A 14,922-nucleotide genomic window follows, 5' to 3' on the forward strand; every position below is an offset into this window, starting at 1 on the left:
GCTATACCAACTACGCATCTTGTTTTCAACCATCTCTACCACTTGAAGATTCTAGTATATATGCTCTCCTTCTACACCCTCTACACCCCTATCACCACTAACAAGCAGCATTACATCTATCTAGGTGGATATCCAATGTTCACGACTCTTTCAAAGACATGGAATATAGCCTAAAACAATGTCTGACAACTTGAGCAAAGCGGCTAACCTCCTGAGTCAGGTGCTTAGTTCTTGAATCAACATGAAATGGCGTGGACTTTTCTCGCGGTATCCTCTATTAGTCTACCACCTCTGTTCTCCCAACTATACTGCGGGGCGCTTCACTTCAGATTATTCTTTATATAGCCAATCCAACAAAATAACTCGAGACCTCTTGATTCTTTCCTATTAAATGAATATTCAATCTATTAGATTTTCGCCGACCTTGAAAGTGAATTGAGGAATATAAAGATCATTTCGCGAACCCGCAGATAACAGTGAAGCCGATTTCTCTCCGTTAACATTATGCTCTAACTGTGCTCAACCAACCTAAACACCTCTTCGTAGATCACTTGCGCTCCCTCTCCGGCAGGCGCGAAAATACATAGCTAAAGATCTCCCGGCTCTTGTACAAGTTCTGCACGCGCAGCCTCTCATTGTACAAGTGCGCATTATCACTCGCCTGCCCGCAAGGAAGGTTGGCTGCCGGCGCCGAGAATTCCTTCTCCAGGAAACGGATTGTTGGAATAGATCCTCCTTCGCGGATATATATAGGACGGACGCCGGACGGCCCGGGTACCGGTTCGGGACGGGGAGGCGTTTCTCCCTGAGGTGCTGGAGATGTTTCTCTGGTGGAATCACCCGACACAACTGCGGGGCTTGATTTGCTAGTCAGTGTCGAGGAAGTGGGTACACCCGTGCTGAGTGAGCTGCGTTGACGTGTCTCGGCCTTCCTTGCTGAAGATGTGGTCGACGACATGATAATACGATCGATATGGGAAGCAAGACTGTCTGAAGAATCTTTCCGAGTAAGTCGAGAACCTGGCTCCTTGGATAGCTTGCTGACCGTTCGGTCTTGTAGGTTCCGCTGGGCTGGAGGATATTGATGTTTCTGGCCCTGTGTGTCTGGCGTCCATGCTGCTGTGATAGCCTCCGCAAGAGTCTCGAACATCTCGTTGTCTGGGTCACCTAACCAGGGATCGGATTTACCCGTGATCTCAACAGTTAGGTCGTTTTGCGATTCTAGGAGATCAAATTGTTCCTGCGCATACATCGTCAGACTTGCTGCAACATCGTCTGCTTCCTGGTTTGGCACCAGACGGATGGATACACTGGCTTTCGCCCGGCGTGAAATGGTTGTCGTCGTGCTCTTGCTATTGCCCGGTACCTCGATGGAGTGGATGGTAAGGGCTGGCTCCCTCCAACGATGCATAAGTGAGTCAATCAAAGCATCGCGATCGGTAATCTCAGGGTGTTGTTGCAGAAGAATCTGCGCAATATCCGCGTATCGCTGCTTCTCGGCCTCGGGGAGAGGCAAGACTCGGTCTCGGAAGTCAGGGAGATTAATGCGGCCCTTAGGCCCCACCAGAGTGCCGATCAGCAAGGTAAGGTCCTTGAGCGGTTCATCTAGCAATGCGCTTCCATCAATACCGCTATGAAGGTCGGGGTGGTCGCTAGTCACAATCAGGTTCGCATGGACGACACCACGTTGTCCATAGGTCAAGCAGGGGTTGTAGTCATCCAACCAGTAACTGTTGGCAAGCAGGATGTAGTCGACCGAACCAATCTGCTCCTTGTGTTGTCGAACAGTTTCATGGAAGCCCTGGGAGCCCGATTCTTCCTCACCTTCGATGAGGAAAGCAACGTTGCATCGGAGCGCTTTTTGGCGTGCAAGATCCGCAGCCGCATATAAAGCAGCTAGGATGGGGCCCTTGTTATCGGATACACCGCGGCCGTATAGGAAACCATCCATCGAAGTAAGCTGGTAGGGATCCGTTTTCCACTTGGCAATGTTGGCATCAGCCCCAACGACATCGTAGTGCCCGTAGAACAGAATAGTTTTGTCAATCTTCTCCGAGGATGTTGCGTTGAACCGTGCGTAAACAATTGGGTTCGTGTCTTTCCCGGTGGTCAGAAGCTTCGTTTTAGCTCCCAGGTAAACGCAGTGTCTTCGCAAAAATGCTGCACCTTGATTGCATTCGCCCGCGAATTTGGGGCTAGCTGAAACTGTCTTGAAAGCGACAAACTTAGCAAGGCAGTTAACCATTTCATCTGTGTGCCGTTAGCAACAATGCTTATTCAGGACCGCATCATCCCTTACCATTGTTGATAGGAGGTAGTTCGTTCTGCTTTAGGGATACGTCTGTCAAATCCCAGATACCAACAGTATTGTCATTTCCTCCTGAAGCGTAAATAAATCGGTCTCTATGCCGACCAGCGGCCGACGCGAGCATTGTTCCCTCATGAGCGGTCCAGCTGCCAACCTCTTCAAATCGAGAATTGAATTTCTAATTCCATAACAGATTAGATAGGTCTTCTGGATTATTGGATAGAGCAGTACTACCTTGACAATTCCATTTGAGTCACCACACACAGCTACCCCATGGATAATATCTACCGCCCATAGATCGCCGGTGTGCCTAGTGATGCGTTTAACAAGCTGATGAGAATCTAGGTTCCAGATGTTTAATGCGCCACCTGCGAGGCCACAGTAGAGAAATGACCCATCAACCGCGATGGAGAGTACTGGGTCGCCATTTTGCAGCTTTGCCATCTGGGTCGGCGCCGCGTTGGAATTGTCCTGGTTCAGACGCCAAAGTTTGACGACGCCATCCCCAGCACCGGTGATGAGTACTTCCTCGGAGGGTACCGACTCAACCAGCCCTCGGACAAGAAGCATCGTGTATACATAGCCATGGTGGGAAAATATCCTATGGTGATCACGTTTGAAGGTGAGAACTTGACCACCCTGTGTGACCAAATGGCTTCCGTCCGCTCCCGCATCCGGTCTCGGAGCACGAGTACCATCAGGACCCCGAGAATCAAAGAACCTATGGGTCCTCCTCGACAGGTGAGCCGCTGACAATTGTGTGGCAGCCGCATCAGCTTGTGAGATATCACACCACTGTGCCACGTCAGAAGGCCCATTCAAGCGAAGCCAGAGGAAAACTTACCTGGATGCTAGTATTTTGACCAGCACAATAGATAGTCTTCAGAGTTGACGAGTAGGCGACTGCGAAAATATCGCCTACATCATGGTGGGAGTGAATAGAGTATAGGCGATCGAAGGTCCTCGTCGACCAAACCTATACATGTTAAACCTCGCTCTCCATGAATCACGTTAGAGGGTAGGATTACATTGACGACTGAATCTCCGCCGCTAGAAAAGAGCAACTCTTTGTCTTCGGAGAGATGAAGATCTAGAACGCTTTCCTGATGAGCATGCACCGAGAGTACGAGCTCGTATGTCTGGAGGGACCATGCCTATCGGAGGTAAACCAATTAGAGTTGCAATGGACTCAGAAACATCACTCCGTAACATACTACAATGTCTCCGCCCTGAAGACCAGCAAACACGCAGTCATCGTCTAAGACTAGCGCTAGGACAGACCGACTGGCCTGAACACGGTGGCCGATGCCACATTCGATCATCGCATTGGAGTCATTCGCGTCATCGTCGGCGAAGTGCGTAGTTATAGAACGCGGATCAGATTCCCAGGTCTTGGTCTGTTCATCAATATCAGATGTGCCATCCGATTCATGTAGTACTGTGTGGTCCATCACTGGCACGCAATGGCCGAAGAAGTCTCAGCCAATATATTCTATTCGGATATCAATTGATCAATGGTGTGGCTCCACGTGACACCCTTGCAACCACTCTTCCTTTGTATAAGCCAGTACTATTGGAGGATATACGTCAAAGAGAAAAACAGATATACAAAAATTGAAGATTTTTAGTACATCAAAGTGGAAAAGATTATTGCATGAGCAGGCAAAAGGTGGAAGTTGAGTCAATTATCCCAAAACGGTAAGGTCTTGCGACTGGACCAAATGTCGTGATTTCAATGGCGGTGATGTATGGCAAATGCAGAAGTGTGGCGGTGCACGGGGAACAACAACACCGTCAACAGCCTATTACCTACCTATTCTCTCGTGGAATGGATATCTGCCACAACACTCCTGCCTGCGGTCGGTCAACACGTTGAAAATCTTTTTTAATTCTCTGACCCATAATTCCTCTCTATTTTTACCTCCAAACCCTACATTCATCCTAACAAATGCATGGGTTTATACGAGAAAATAACTGACCTGGGCTCCCAAAGTAAACGAGCTATTAGCGCATCATTCTTGCTTGGAGGCATGGTTCGAAAACATCAGTGAGTTGTGTGGTACAGGGTACGAAGAAAATTAATGGTTAAGGAAGTTGGAAAGGTGGCATACTGGCCCTATATGTGAGATAACGGAGTCCCTTTGAAACCGGGCACGGTTGCGATCAGTGGGAAGCTGCAGATTAATCCTCAACGCCATAGAATCGATCCGTCAGTGTGGTCCACAGAATTCGACTAAGAATGAGTCTGATTCGAGCCCCTGATCATCATTGCGCAGCACTGATCGGGTTACGCTGCATATTGCGGGTTGCCTGTACTCCGTACGACCTATCTATGGTATTTTAATCGGTAGCATGAGCGATATTACTGGAGTCATATCGTACAGCCCTTTCCCTTGAATCCTATTTGGTGCTCTATATAAAACTCATCATGCGTCACTCCGGGACAGCCTAGAATTGTAGACCTGCGTATGGTACTGACGGGAGGTATGGTATGGTATCTCCTTGCGGGTGTGGCGGTACTTCACCAGCCACAGTGGCGGTGATGGCCTTGACCAATCATACCGACCAGCATCACCGCCATTCCTTTGAACATGTGCCTTCCATGTCATGGGGTTTTTTCTCTTCCCCTGACTAGGCTCTTTTCTATTCTAGCAGAATGAAATGGATACCTGGATTCTTTCCGATGGAGAAATAGGATGCGTCATCGCCGAGAAAACACTCGGACACCGGACTATTTGCCTCATTATCAGGTACAGACAACGAAAACATTTTATTCCCCCTCCTTCTACCCAACGGATCTTTGATGAGGCGATTGGCACCCCACAGGGACACCAATAGGGCTGTCAGGGTGTGCGGTGACAGCAAACACTGACCCCACCGATTGGTCGCGGCATAGTCTATACGAACAGCCATTCATAGTCTTTTTCCCAAGGCATTTTTTCACCAAAATCGGCTGCCTTGTTACTGAGCGTCATCGACACCCAACCGTAAACGCTTTTGGCGGTGTTTAATCCTGTTCGTTGCTTCGTGCCCATTTTAGGCGCCTGAGTCGCCGGATCTCGTCCTTTTTCAACCCACCCAGCCCCCTCATTTTCCCCCTCTACAGTTTTTTCCCCTTCCAATTATATGACTTGTCAGAGTACCTCCTTCGTGGCCTTTTTCTCCGATGCAAAGCGGTTTCGTGTCGTGTGGTCGTTTGACTTTCCAACATACTTCATAACCCTCCGGAAATCGCCGTCTGATTGTATATATCCCTGACACAGCTGAGCGGAAACTGTTTCCATCAGGCACCAGCTTTTCGTGCATACAAATTCGCCATCGCATTCTTTATTATATGAGCCCATTCAGCCCTGCTGCTTTTCTTTTGTTTCCTTCCAGGGCCTAGAACGATTATTTTCTTTCTCAAAGTTTGGAAGATCGGGTCGATTCTCCACCCAGTGGGCTTAGTTTCGATATTTATATACTCGATTACCTTACACCGCTCGTCTCGGGGCTATTCGCTTATCACTTTATAAGCGAATGCTTATCGGCACCCTTGTGGACTTTAATGTGGACTGATCAACATCACGATTGACTAGGAAGTCAGTCGTGACCTCGACATTGATCATTATTCCAAGAACTAAGCAGTACTGTACTGCTAATCGATTATAATGGCCCCGTTCGGCGAAACCATTGCCGTGATTGATAAATCCGGCAAGGTAGTGAGTACGGTAGGTGTCATGCCCCCCGCAGTTCACGCGACATTTGCTAACAGCTTTGTTTGGCAGAGTAAGCAATTGTTTGGTGTTTTCAGCCATGCCAAGAATGCATATAGCGCCCGCAAGGCCCAGTTCCAATCCGAGCGGAATGCTATCATCGCCGAAAGAGAAGCGCTGAAGGCATTACAAAATTATACGATTGACGATGCGCCCTCCGTCGCCTCTTCGCGGAGAAGTCGTTCGCGACACCATTCGGGCCGCAGTCACTATGCCCGGCACTACTACGACGACGACTATGAATATGAGCAGGACCGCGGCTCCGTTGCGTCACGCCCGGACTCTTACTATGACCGTCCGCAGGACATGGTCCGTCGACACACCCATCATGATATCGCCACGCGGGGGCCCGAGCTTCGGCCGACAACCAGTCGCTCAAAGTCTGATGCGCACATCGACATGGACCTGGCGTACGGCGACTACAATCCTCACACGTTGACCAAGGCTCCGCCACAACAAAACCAACTACAGAAGATCGAGGACCCGGAACTGAGTGGCCTAGTAAACCGCGCGCAGTGGCTTATGGAGGAAGCCAACTGTGTGCACCACAGTGCCACCACCACGATTGCGCATCTTCAAAAGAATCCAGATGCCATGGCCGCAGTTGCGCTCACCTTGGCTGAGATCAGTAACATTGCCTCGAAGATGGCCCCGGCCGCACTATCATCACTGAAATCGGCTGCCCCTGCCGTTTTCGCACTGCTTGCCAGCCCTCAGTTTCTCATCGCCGCAGGTGTTGGTCTCACTGCGACAATTGTCATGTTTGGCGGCTACAAAATCATCAAGCAGATGTCCGGTAATGGTAACGAAGTCAGTCGAGGACCAGACCGCGGCCCCGGGCCTGGACCGGCTGAGTCTGTCGGTATGGATGACATGGTAGAGATCAACACCGAATGTCTCAGCGGTGTTGAAATGTGGCGACGAGGTGTCGCCGATGCAGCTGGTGAAAGCATCGGCACCTCTGTTGATGGTGAATTCATCACCCCAACTGCTGCTATGATGTCCGGCATCGATGTGACCACTGCACGCATGATGCGGGATCCTCGTTTCAAGTTTGATGACGAGGAATCGAGGGCATCATCCCACCGGTCTCATCGTTCGCGCCCCCCAAGATCTCGCGCGCCTACCCGTGTGAACGAACGGCCGGAGTCATACGCGGCTTCCAAGGCACCGACTAAGTCCTTCTTCGGTATTCCATCTAAAGCGCCATCTAAAGCGCCGTCGAGAGCCCCAAGCAAGGCTCCATCGAAGGCGCCCTCCCGAGCTCCATCTAGGGCTCCTTCCAGAGCTCCGTCGAAGGCGGACTCCCACCATTCACATCACTCTCACCACTCTCATCACTCAGATCGGGACGCGCAACCCAAAGAGAAAAAGAAGCGATCCAGCAGATTACGACTTATGTTTACAGCTTGATCTTGAAATCTCTCAATCCTTATCTCCCAACGACAGTCTATGACCGCTATTGTATACGCTACTGTACATATTTTTTTGATGCCCCTATGACACGTCACTAGCAATGACCAGTGCATGACCGACGGATACCAGTACGAAGTTGTTTCACGATCGACCTTTTCTTTCTCATCATTTCTTTTCTATTTCTCCTACCTCTCTTATCCCGGACCAATTCTGGAACTACCTGTTATCTAGTGATTGCATAATACGGCGTTGGAATGGTAACTATTACACAAGTTCAAACGTACTCTAGATCGGAGGGTCATTTGTTTATCTGTGATAGGTTTTCCCCTATCTAGACATACGCAGATTGCATGTCAATACATCACCAAAAGTGTTTTGAGATAGTTCAAATAAATAATGCAAAATTGGTGTACCTCATTACTCCGTATATCAATATTCAACAGAAGACAACCAAACATTATTCAAATAAACCAGGCACAAAGATCAGGTAAAACTATCATCCGCCAATCCCTATACAAGTAGCCAAACAGAACAAACAAAATGTATCCCCACACCATCCATATACTTAAACAACCACCCCTCCACAATATATGTCTATAAAACCCCATCTCGCCGCATATCGACCCCTTCCTTGTTTCCTTACATATCATACAATCAATTATTAACCACAAAAATGGACACCATGATCCCACAACGCCCCCTCCCATCAAAAGATGCCCTCAAACAATTCTACCTGCATAAAACCCTCGCTGAAATCCCTAAGCCCGCCGCCGTCCTAGACCTAGCCATCATCAAACGCCACTGTAACTCAATGCTCCAAACAATCCAAACCCTGGGCGTAGGCTTTCGAGCCCACGTCAAAAGTCACAAAGTAAGTTCAATAATCATAGACCGAACTCCCCGTAACCAGTCCACCCACTATCTCACCCCTGCCCCCCCCCCCAAAAAAAAGAAAATAAAAAAAATCCACCATAGCAACCCCCGACCAACGAATGACAATGATAACAAAAATAAGACAACCGAACTATCCCGTCTCCAAGTCGGGACCTCATCACCGGAAATCAATTTTGTGACCTCCACACCCCTGGAACTCGAGAACCTGCTTCCCTTGTTGAAAGAGTTCAGTCTAAAGGCCACAAAGTGAACATCCTGTATGGAATCCCACTCGTCCCATCCCAGGTTTCCCGGTTGGCCCTTGCAGCGGCAGAGCTTGGGCCGGACAGCGTCTCGGTGATGATTGATCACCCCGACCAAATCAAGTTTCTGGATACCTTTGCCCGGATTACGGGGTTCGCAGCGGGGGTGTTTCTCAAGGTTGATTGTGGGTATCATCGGGCTGGGTTGCCGCCGAGGGCGATGGACAAGGGGGGTTTATTTTCGAAACTTGGGGAAATGGAGAAGACGGGAGCGGGGAGATTGGTCGGGATTTACTCGCATAGTAGTTTGAGTTATGGGGGACGGAGTAAGGGGGATGCACTCAGGCATTTGAGGGGGGAGGTTGAGGCTTGTTTACTTGCGTTGGATTCCTATGCGGGGGTTTTGCCCGTGGATAGGGAGTTGATTGTTAGTGTGGGTGCAACACCGCAGGTTGTTGCTGCAGAGTCTGTGGCTGAGGGGGATGATGCTGAGTTTGAGGAGCTGAAGAAGTTTTTGAAGGAGCCGGACACGGGGGCGTTTAAGGGACGGGTTAGAGTTGAGTTGCATGCGGGCAATTACCCGTTGCTGGATATGCAGCAGATGAGTACGAATGCGGGGGGTGTACGGGAAAAGTTCTTTGATGAGGTAGGTGTTTGTGTGGTGGCCGAGACTTGCAGTGTGTATAATGATGGGGAGCGTGAGTATCCGGAGGCCTTGGTTGCTGTGGGCACTTTGGGGATGGGGCGGGAGCCTGTCCGAGTTATAAAGGATGGGGGGTTGTTGGGCCTTGGGGCTTGCCAGCCACCCAGCAGAGGGATCGTTTGTTCATTGATCGAATCAGTCAGGAGCACAGTATTCTGAGGTGGGAGTCGGAGGATGTTGCAAAGAAGATCCCACTGGGTGTTGGTCAGACTGTCAAGATTTATCCCAACCATGCGTGCATAACGGGTGCGATGTACGGGTGGTACTTGGTGGTTGACTCGAGCAGTGACCCCGATTCTACAAAGATAGTTGATGTCTGGGTTAGGTGGTTGGGATGGTAACGTATCATTATACTGTTAAGGACGTTATGAAATGCAGACTTCCCCAAGAAGGCAGTTAGACCCAATCTTCCTCTGAGGCCAGGATAACAAGAGTAGAACCACACAGAAGCTGTTTGCCAGATTAGTATATACCGGCATACCTGTCCCATGGAGGGCCAGAAGGCACACGAGGTTGATGATAATGTCACGCCAAGCTCTCACCCACGCCATACCTGTTGGCAGGAGAGACTCACAAAAGGCTAGTCTTTTTCAACAGGGAGCGAAGCGGCATGATTTGATCCAAGAATATATCCGGATTGTAGATTACAATAAGTCTCATTCTCCGTGTGCCATCAAATTGAGCACTGCGCTGCAATGGTACAGTAGGTATCAGTCATCGTACGACCAATGTAGTACCAGGAATGTCACATGTTAATCGTTGATCGAATCTGCCGGACAAGACAGGTAGAATAATCATCTCCTCCCACCATGGGCCATCATCTAAAGACGGCTTTAATGACAAAAAGAGCCAAGATACAACACGAGCCGCTCACATTCCAGAAGACTGGGGGAAATCCACAATCGAATGCTGAGCTCTTTCAGCGACACTTTCACGCAGCTGTGAGGAACGAAAGGAAGAGGAAAGGAGGGGAGGGGGGGTTTATACTTCGGCGACCCTGGTTGGGAGCCTGAGCGCCTCACGCTAATCCACCCTCAGTGAAACCATACTGAGAGAGTGTTTAGTCATATGAGATCACTGCTCGATATATCAAGGTATTCTGTATATCATCATACCTGTAAAATCATCGAGGGTTATCCGGACAATCCAATTAAACCGAATAACATTCCAACATGTCCTCGCATCGCCGTGGTTTCTTACGTCCAGAGGATCTTGAAAGCGTTTCAGATGAATAAGAGCTTTACCGGAATTATGCGGTGATTCCGAAAAACCATGCACTGCCACGTACGTCCACTGTCCGTTATAGTTATTTGAGCTGTTAACGTAGTGAACAGACGAACAGTGACCCGTCGATGGATGCGGGATCTATGGATAGGGAGCGTTGAGCTTCCTGCTGCCCATTAATTTTAGATTGGGCCTGACGGATCATGGGTTTTCTGCTATATAAAAGGACGAAAGCACAGGCTTCATTAAGACTCGTGTAGACAGTAGATAATGGTTGGCTCAGGTCACCAACAATGGATTACCCTCGTGTCATGCCCTTGGGTCCTTCTTCTAATAGCCCACTGCTGGATAGAGAGCCACAATCAATTACTACTCATATTCTGGCCTCATCAGTGGGGTTTCCTTATCTGGCTAGATTTGGGACGGCCGGTCCCAGGCGAATTCGTGGCTCGTTTGATATCGAAGATAAGACCCCTGTACACAACCTTAATCGACCGTAGTAAGCCGCACATGCTCACCAAATGGCAACATACTGCAAGTGCCTAAGCCCCCACCTGGACGAGCCCAGAAAACAAGACATCCTCACCCGATAACCCAAGGGTACTGAGAAATCTACACTCACGCGATAACCGCCCACCAAAACCGGGAAACCGGTCAAACAATATCCTCCATGCTGACGACAGGGATGCCTTGCCGTAATTGTATATTTCATAGTATTATGTATAAAGGTCCTGCTGCCTATAAGATACACGGTGACGTTTCTTCCCATTGAACACGGACAATCGTTGCCAATATATCTACTGATGATTAATAGATCCCTGTCGCACTTTTCTGTTTAGATTGTAAGCATCAATACTGCCCATTCTAGTCGTATCATTCGCCTAATACAAGTTCAGTATGTGGAAATCATTTCAATGAGCCTTCGTAGCGTTGCCATTGAGTCGAGAATTCCTTTGGTGGAATTGTGGTATAGGTGGCCAGAAAAGCGTGCTTGCACAATGTGCGCCTTATCCTTATTTCTTTGGAGCCAAAATGGCAAAATTACAGTCATTATCGCAACAAAGGACGGTTCTAATGCTGTAGATCGCAGGACGGGGATCCTCGATTAATAGGCATGGGTGACATCAATGGCTGTTATGCAAGTGAAAACGAGGATGCAAGGTCCCATGATGAACGGTATGATGAACAGGTGGTCTTTCGAACCGTATAACAAAGGCCTAGAGTGCTGTTGGCTGGGTGGTGGTCAGACAAGGAGGCAGCATGAAGGTACTTAATTAATACTACCTTCCCAGAAGGGAAGCAGTGAGAGAAGCCCCGGGCCGATGGTGTGGGATCGAGGCCGTATTGATGTGGAGACCGTACAGCGGAAGGGGATTGATTCTAGGGTTAAGGATCTGCAATGAGCCAACCATAGCAGTCTTCAGCAGATCAGCAAAACCCCCATTGGTTGGCATTTTTAGGAGCTTTTCAACTCCTTGCATATTGTGCCCTTGGTCCATTACCATGACAGGACTACTACTAGTACTAGTAGTATGAAAACAACACTGCCGCATTGTAAGCTGAAGGCATTGATAACAAATACAGATTTAACTGAAGGAAAAGCAAAAACGGAAAAGAAATTATACAGCGACTCGAATGACGAGAAGTGGCTTAAATAATCTATCTTAAATAACTAAAAGCAGTGGTCGGGTTGGGCCGACAAATCTCCTGCAAGGCATTGTAGCCATTAACCTGGAAATGTAACAGAAGTGATTCGCAAAAATTGTGGGTATACAGCGGTATCGGCAATGTGCTCTCCAGCTTTTTGCCGGAGATGCGATTGCGCTAAACACCAGATTTTGACGTCTGCGTCAACAGTGCAGCGATGTGGGTCGGAGACAGACTGATTTTGGGGTTAGAGACAACGTCCTCTTGCGCATGCCCTGGGGGAGTGGACGAAGCCTCGGCAGATGGAGGGCCGCTGGAAAGCCGGCACAGTAGAAGCTTTCGAGAGGGAAGTTCTTCCCCGTCGCCGCTGACTCGTTATCCACCGCCCTTTACCGAGCGGCGCCACCCATCGGCTCATAATCATTTTTTCCCCTCTGTACTACAGTCCGGACTATAGCCTTCTGGTTTAGAATTGGCGTTTATCTGTCGGCCAGCTACTCTTCGTTGCAGAAGGAAACAAGAAATGTAGGAAGGCGGGAGGTGGCGCCTTCGCCCTGCATTGTTGGCACGAGGCAGGGATGGCAATACGTACTGTACACTTAAACCCCTGGCAGGGTATCAATAGCTAGCAGCCGCTTTCTTTCCCTGCTCCCCATGGTGGAGATAGTTCTAGTTTTAGTAGCCTCCCGTTAGTTCCGGTAGAACAGACCGGGGTGTCCGTGGGACTAAATAGTATATTTGTCCCCATCATCCATCATTCTTATTTAGTCCATTGTCCATTGTCCATTGTCCATTGTCGATGTTGCTCAAGTTGGAGTGGCAAATCCATAGTGTGATCTATATCTTCACGCAACATTTAAGCCGGCTTTCTCTGTGTAGGTCATTCGTCGAGAGCCTGGCTTCTCTGCCCACTCTCCAGAGTTGATCCTTTAGATTGGTAGCTTGACGTTCCACGGGCTTCTTGTCATCATGGTAGTACAGGCGAAGACACCTCTTCAGGTGATTATTGTTGGGTAGGTTGAGTATCTGACATAATTGGTGTGGGCCACTCGAAATGATCATGCTAATCTTCATATAGGGCAGGTATGCTTCCGCTTTCTCTGGGTATGGGGGGATGGTTTTGACACTAACGAGTATAGGAATTGGTGGCATGGCAGCAGCCCTGACTTTGGGGTCAAAAGGACACCATGTCACGATTTTGGAATCTGCCCCAAAGGTACGCAGCCAAGGGTGCATCTGCTGTCGGAATATCTGCTAATCAGATCCATGCATAGCTCCTGGAGGTCGGTGCCGGTATTCAAGTTTCCCCGAATATGTTACGGATTTTTGACCGTGAGCTTTTGCTGTTACTCTCGAATTGAAGATGATGCTGATTCAAAACAAGGCTGGGGGGTGTCCCCATTGATTCACTCAAAAGACGTTGCCCTGGAGCATATCCATGTCCGCCGGTGGCAAGACGGTAGTCTTTTAGGGACAATGCCTGTAAACAAGACATACGGCCAACAGGTAGTTATTCATCGTGCAGATCTCCATAACGCCTTAATTGAGCAAGCGCTGGCGCTACCAAATGTGGAACTTCGAGTAAACTCGACCGTCACCGATGTTCAATTTAACCCGGCATCTGTGACGTTAGCCGATGACACTGTTGTCCGAGGGGATGTTGTGATAGCGGCCGACGGCATCAAATCCACCATCCGTGATCACCTGCTTGGAGAATACTCTCCCTCGAAAGCCATTCCAACAGGCGATGCAGCCTATCGGATCATGCTACCACGGAGCGCGATGGAAAATGATCCCGAATTAAAAGAGCTAGTGGACGAGCCACAAGCAACTCGTTGGATCGGTCCTGGTCGTCACATCATTGCCTATCCCGTTCGCAAGCACGAGCTCTTCAACGTGGTACTGCTTCATCCGGATGGACATGGCGTAGAGGAATCGTGGACTACCAAAGGATCGAAGCAGGAGATGGTTGACAACTATCGCGGGTGGGATCGAAGGGTGCAGAAGCTCATTGAATTGGTTGCGGAAGATGAAGTTCTTGAGTGGAAGCTCTGCCTGCATTCTCCCTTGAAGACTTGGATTAAAGATAGTGTGGCGTTAATCGGTGACGCTTGTCATCCTATGCTGTCAGTTCCCCCTTACCTTCTATGCGAGAGGTGTATCAAATTAACCTCTCATTTAGGCCATACGTCGCTCAAGGCGCTGCGCAGGCTGTCGAAGACGCTGCCGCCCTAGGCATTCTCCTATCAACAATTTCATCCAAGCATGAAATCCCCGTGGCCCTACGGGCGTACGAAAATTCCCGGAAGCAACGCGCGGAGACAGTTCAGCAGTCCGGTTCGGCAAACCGTATCACGCTGCATCTTCCTGACGGTCCCGAACAGCAGGCTCGAGATGAACAGTTCCGTCTATCGATGACCGGCGGGTCTAATCCCGATCGGTGGACAGATCGTGAGACGCAGACTTTCTTATGGGGATGGGATGCCGAAAAAGCGGCCCTGGAGGCCTGGAATGGTAAGATTCCCGAAGTCGTTCGATTCATTCTCTTCCTTTGTCATTGACAAAACTAAATTATATCCTCTGCAGAAATACGCGATGAGAATGTGCTTGAACCGCGTCATCATCTGTAGTGGGGGTTCTTTCAACCCAGTGGTCGGATAGTTGGGCGCACGTGCGCCGTACAACATCGTATTCTAAGTGAACAGGAGTCTACATCCACACGTATCAAGCGAT

At 49.2% G+C, this 14,922-nt stretch overlaps 4 protein-coding genes across 4 annotated transcripts; 3 read left to right on the top strand and 1 right to left on the bottom strand.

The window, feature by feature from the left end:
* Positions 1-547: 547 nt before the first annotated feature.
* Positions 548-3,759, bottom strand: ABOM_000902 (glutamine amidotransferase subunit DUG2; the record flags this gene model as incomplete). Its single annotated transcript, XM_022528032.1, has 6 exons — positions 548-2,250; positions 2,300-2,486; positions 2,543-3,103; positions 3,153-3,284; positions 3,337-3,462; positions 3,523-3,759. 6 exons carry the CDS (start codon positions 3,757-3,759, stop codon positions 548-550), a joined length of 2,946 nt encoding a protein of 981 aa, XP_022394277.1.
* A 2,199-nt stretch (positions 3,760-5,958) lies between these two features.
* Positions 5,959-7,476, top strand: ABOM_000903 (uncharacterized protein; the record flags this gene model as incomplete). The annotated part of the gene is made up of 2 exons (XM_022528033.1): positions 5,959-6,018; positions 6,076-7,476. The coding sequence occupies 2 exons, from the start codon at positions 5,959-5,961 to the stop codon at positions 7,474-7,476; spliced, it is 1,461 nt and encodes a 486-aa protein (XP_022394278.1).
* A 676-nt stretch (positions 7,477-8,152) lies between these two features.
* ABOM_000904 (uncharacterized protein) lies at positions 8,153-9,659 on the top strand (the record flags this gene model as incomplete). Its single annotated transcript, XM_022528034.1, has 3 exons — positions 8,153-8,350; positions 8,605-9,395; positions 9,458-9,659. 3 exons carry the CDS (start codon positions 8,153-8,155, stop codon positions 9,657-9,659), a joined length of 1,191 nt encoding a protein of 396 aa, XP_022394275.1.
* A 3,608-nt stretch (positions 9,660-13,267) lies between these two features.
* Positions 13,268-14,819, top strand: ABOM_000905 (putative salicylate hydroxylase; the record flags this gene model as incomplete). The annotated part of the gene is made up of 5 exons (XM_022528035.1): positions 13,268-13,405; positions 13,464-13,521; positions 13,574-14,315; positions 14,372-14,703; positions 14,776-14,819. Coding segments are annotated over 5 exons (1,314 nt in total), but the record flags the coding sequence as incomplete, so codon positions are not given.
* Between the last annotated feature and the right edge of the window lie 103 nt (positions 14,820-14,922).

This window comes from Aspergillus bombycis (genome assembly GCF_001792695.1).
Source record: "Aspergillus bombycis strain NRRL26010 chromosome Unknown contig00003, whole genome shotgun sequence".
NCBI lineage: Eukaryota > Fungi > Ascomycota > Eurotiomycetes > Eurotiales > Aspergillaceae > Aspergillus > Aspergillus bombycis.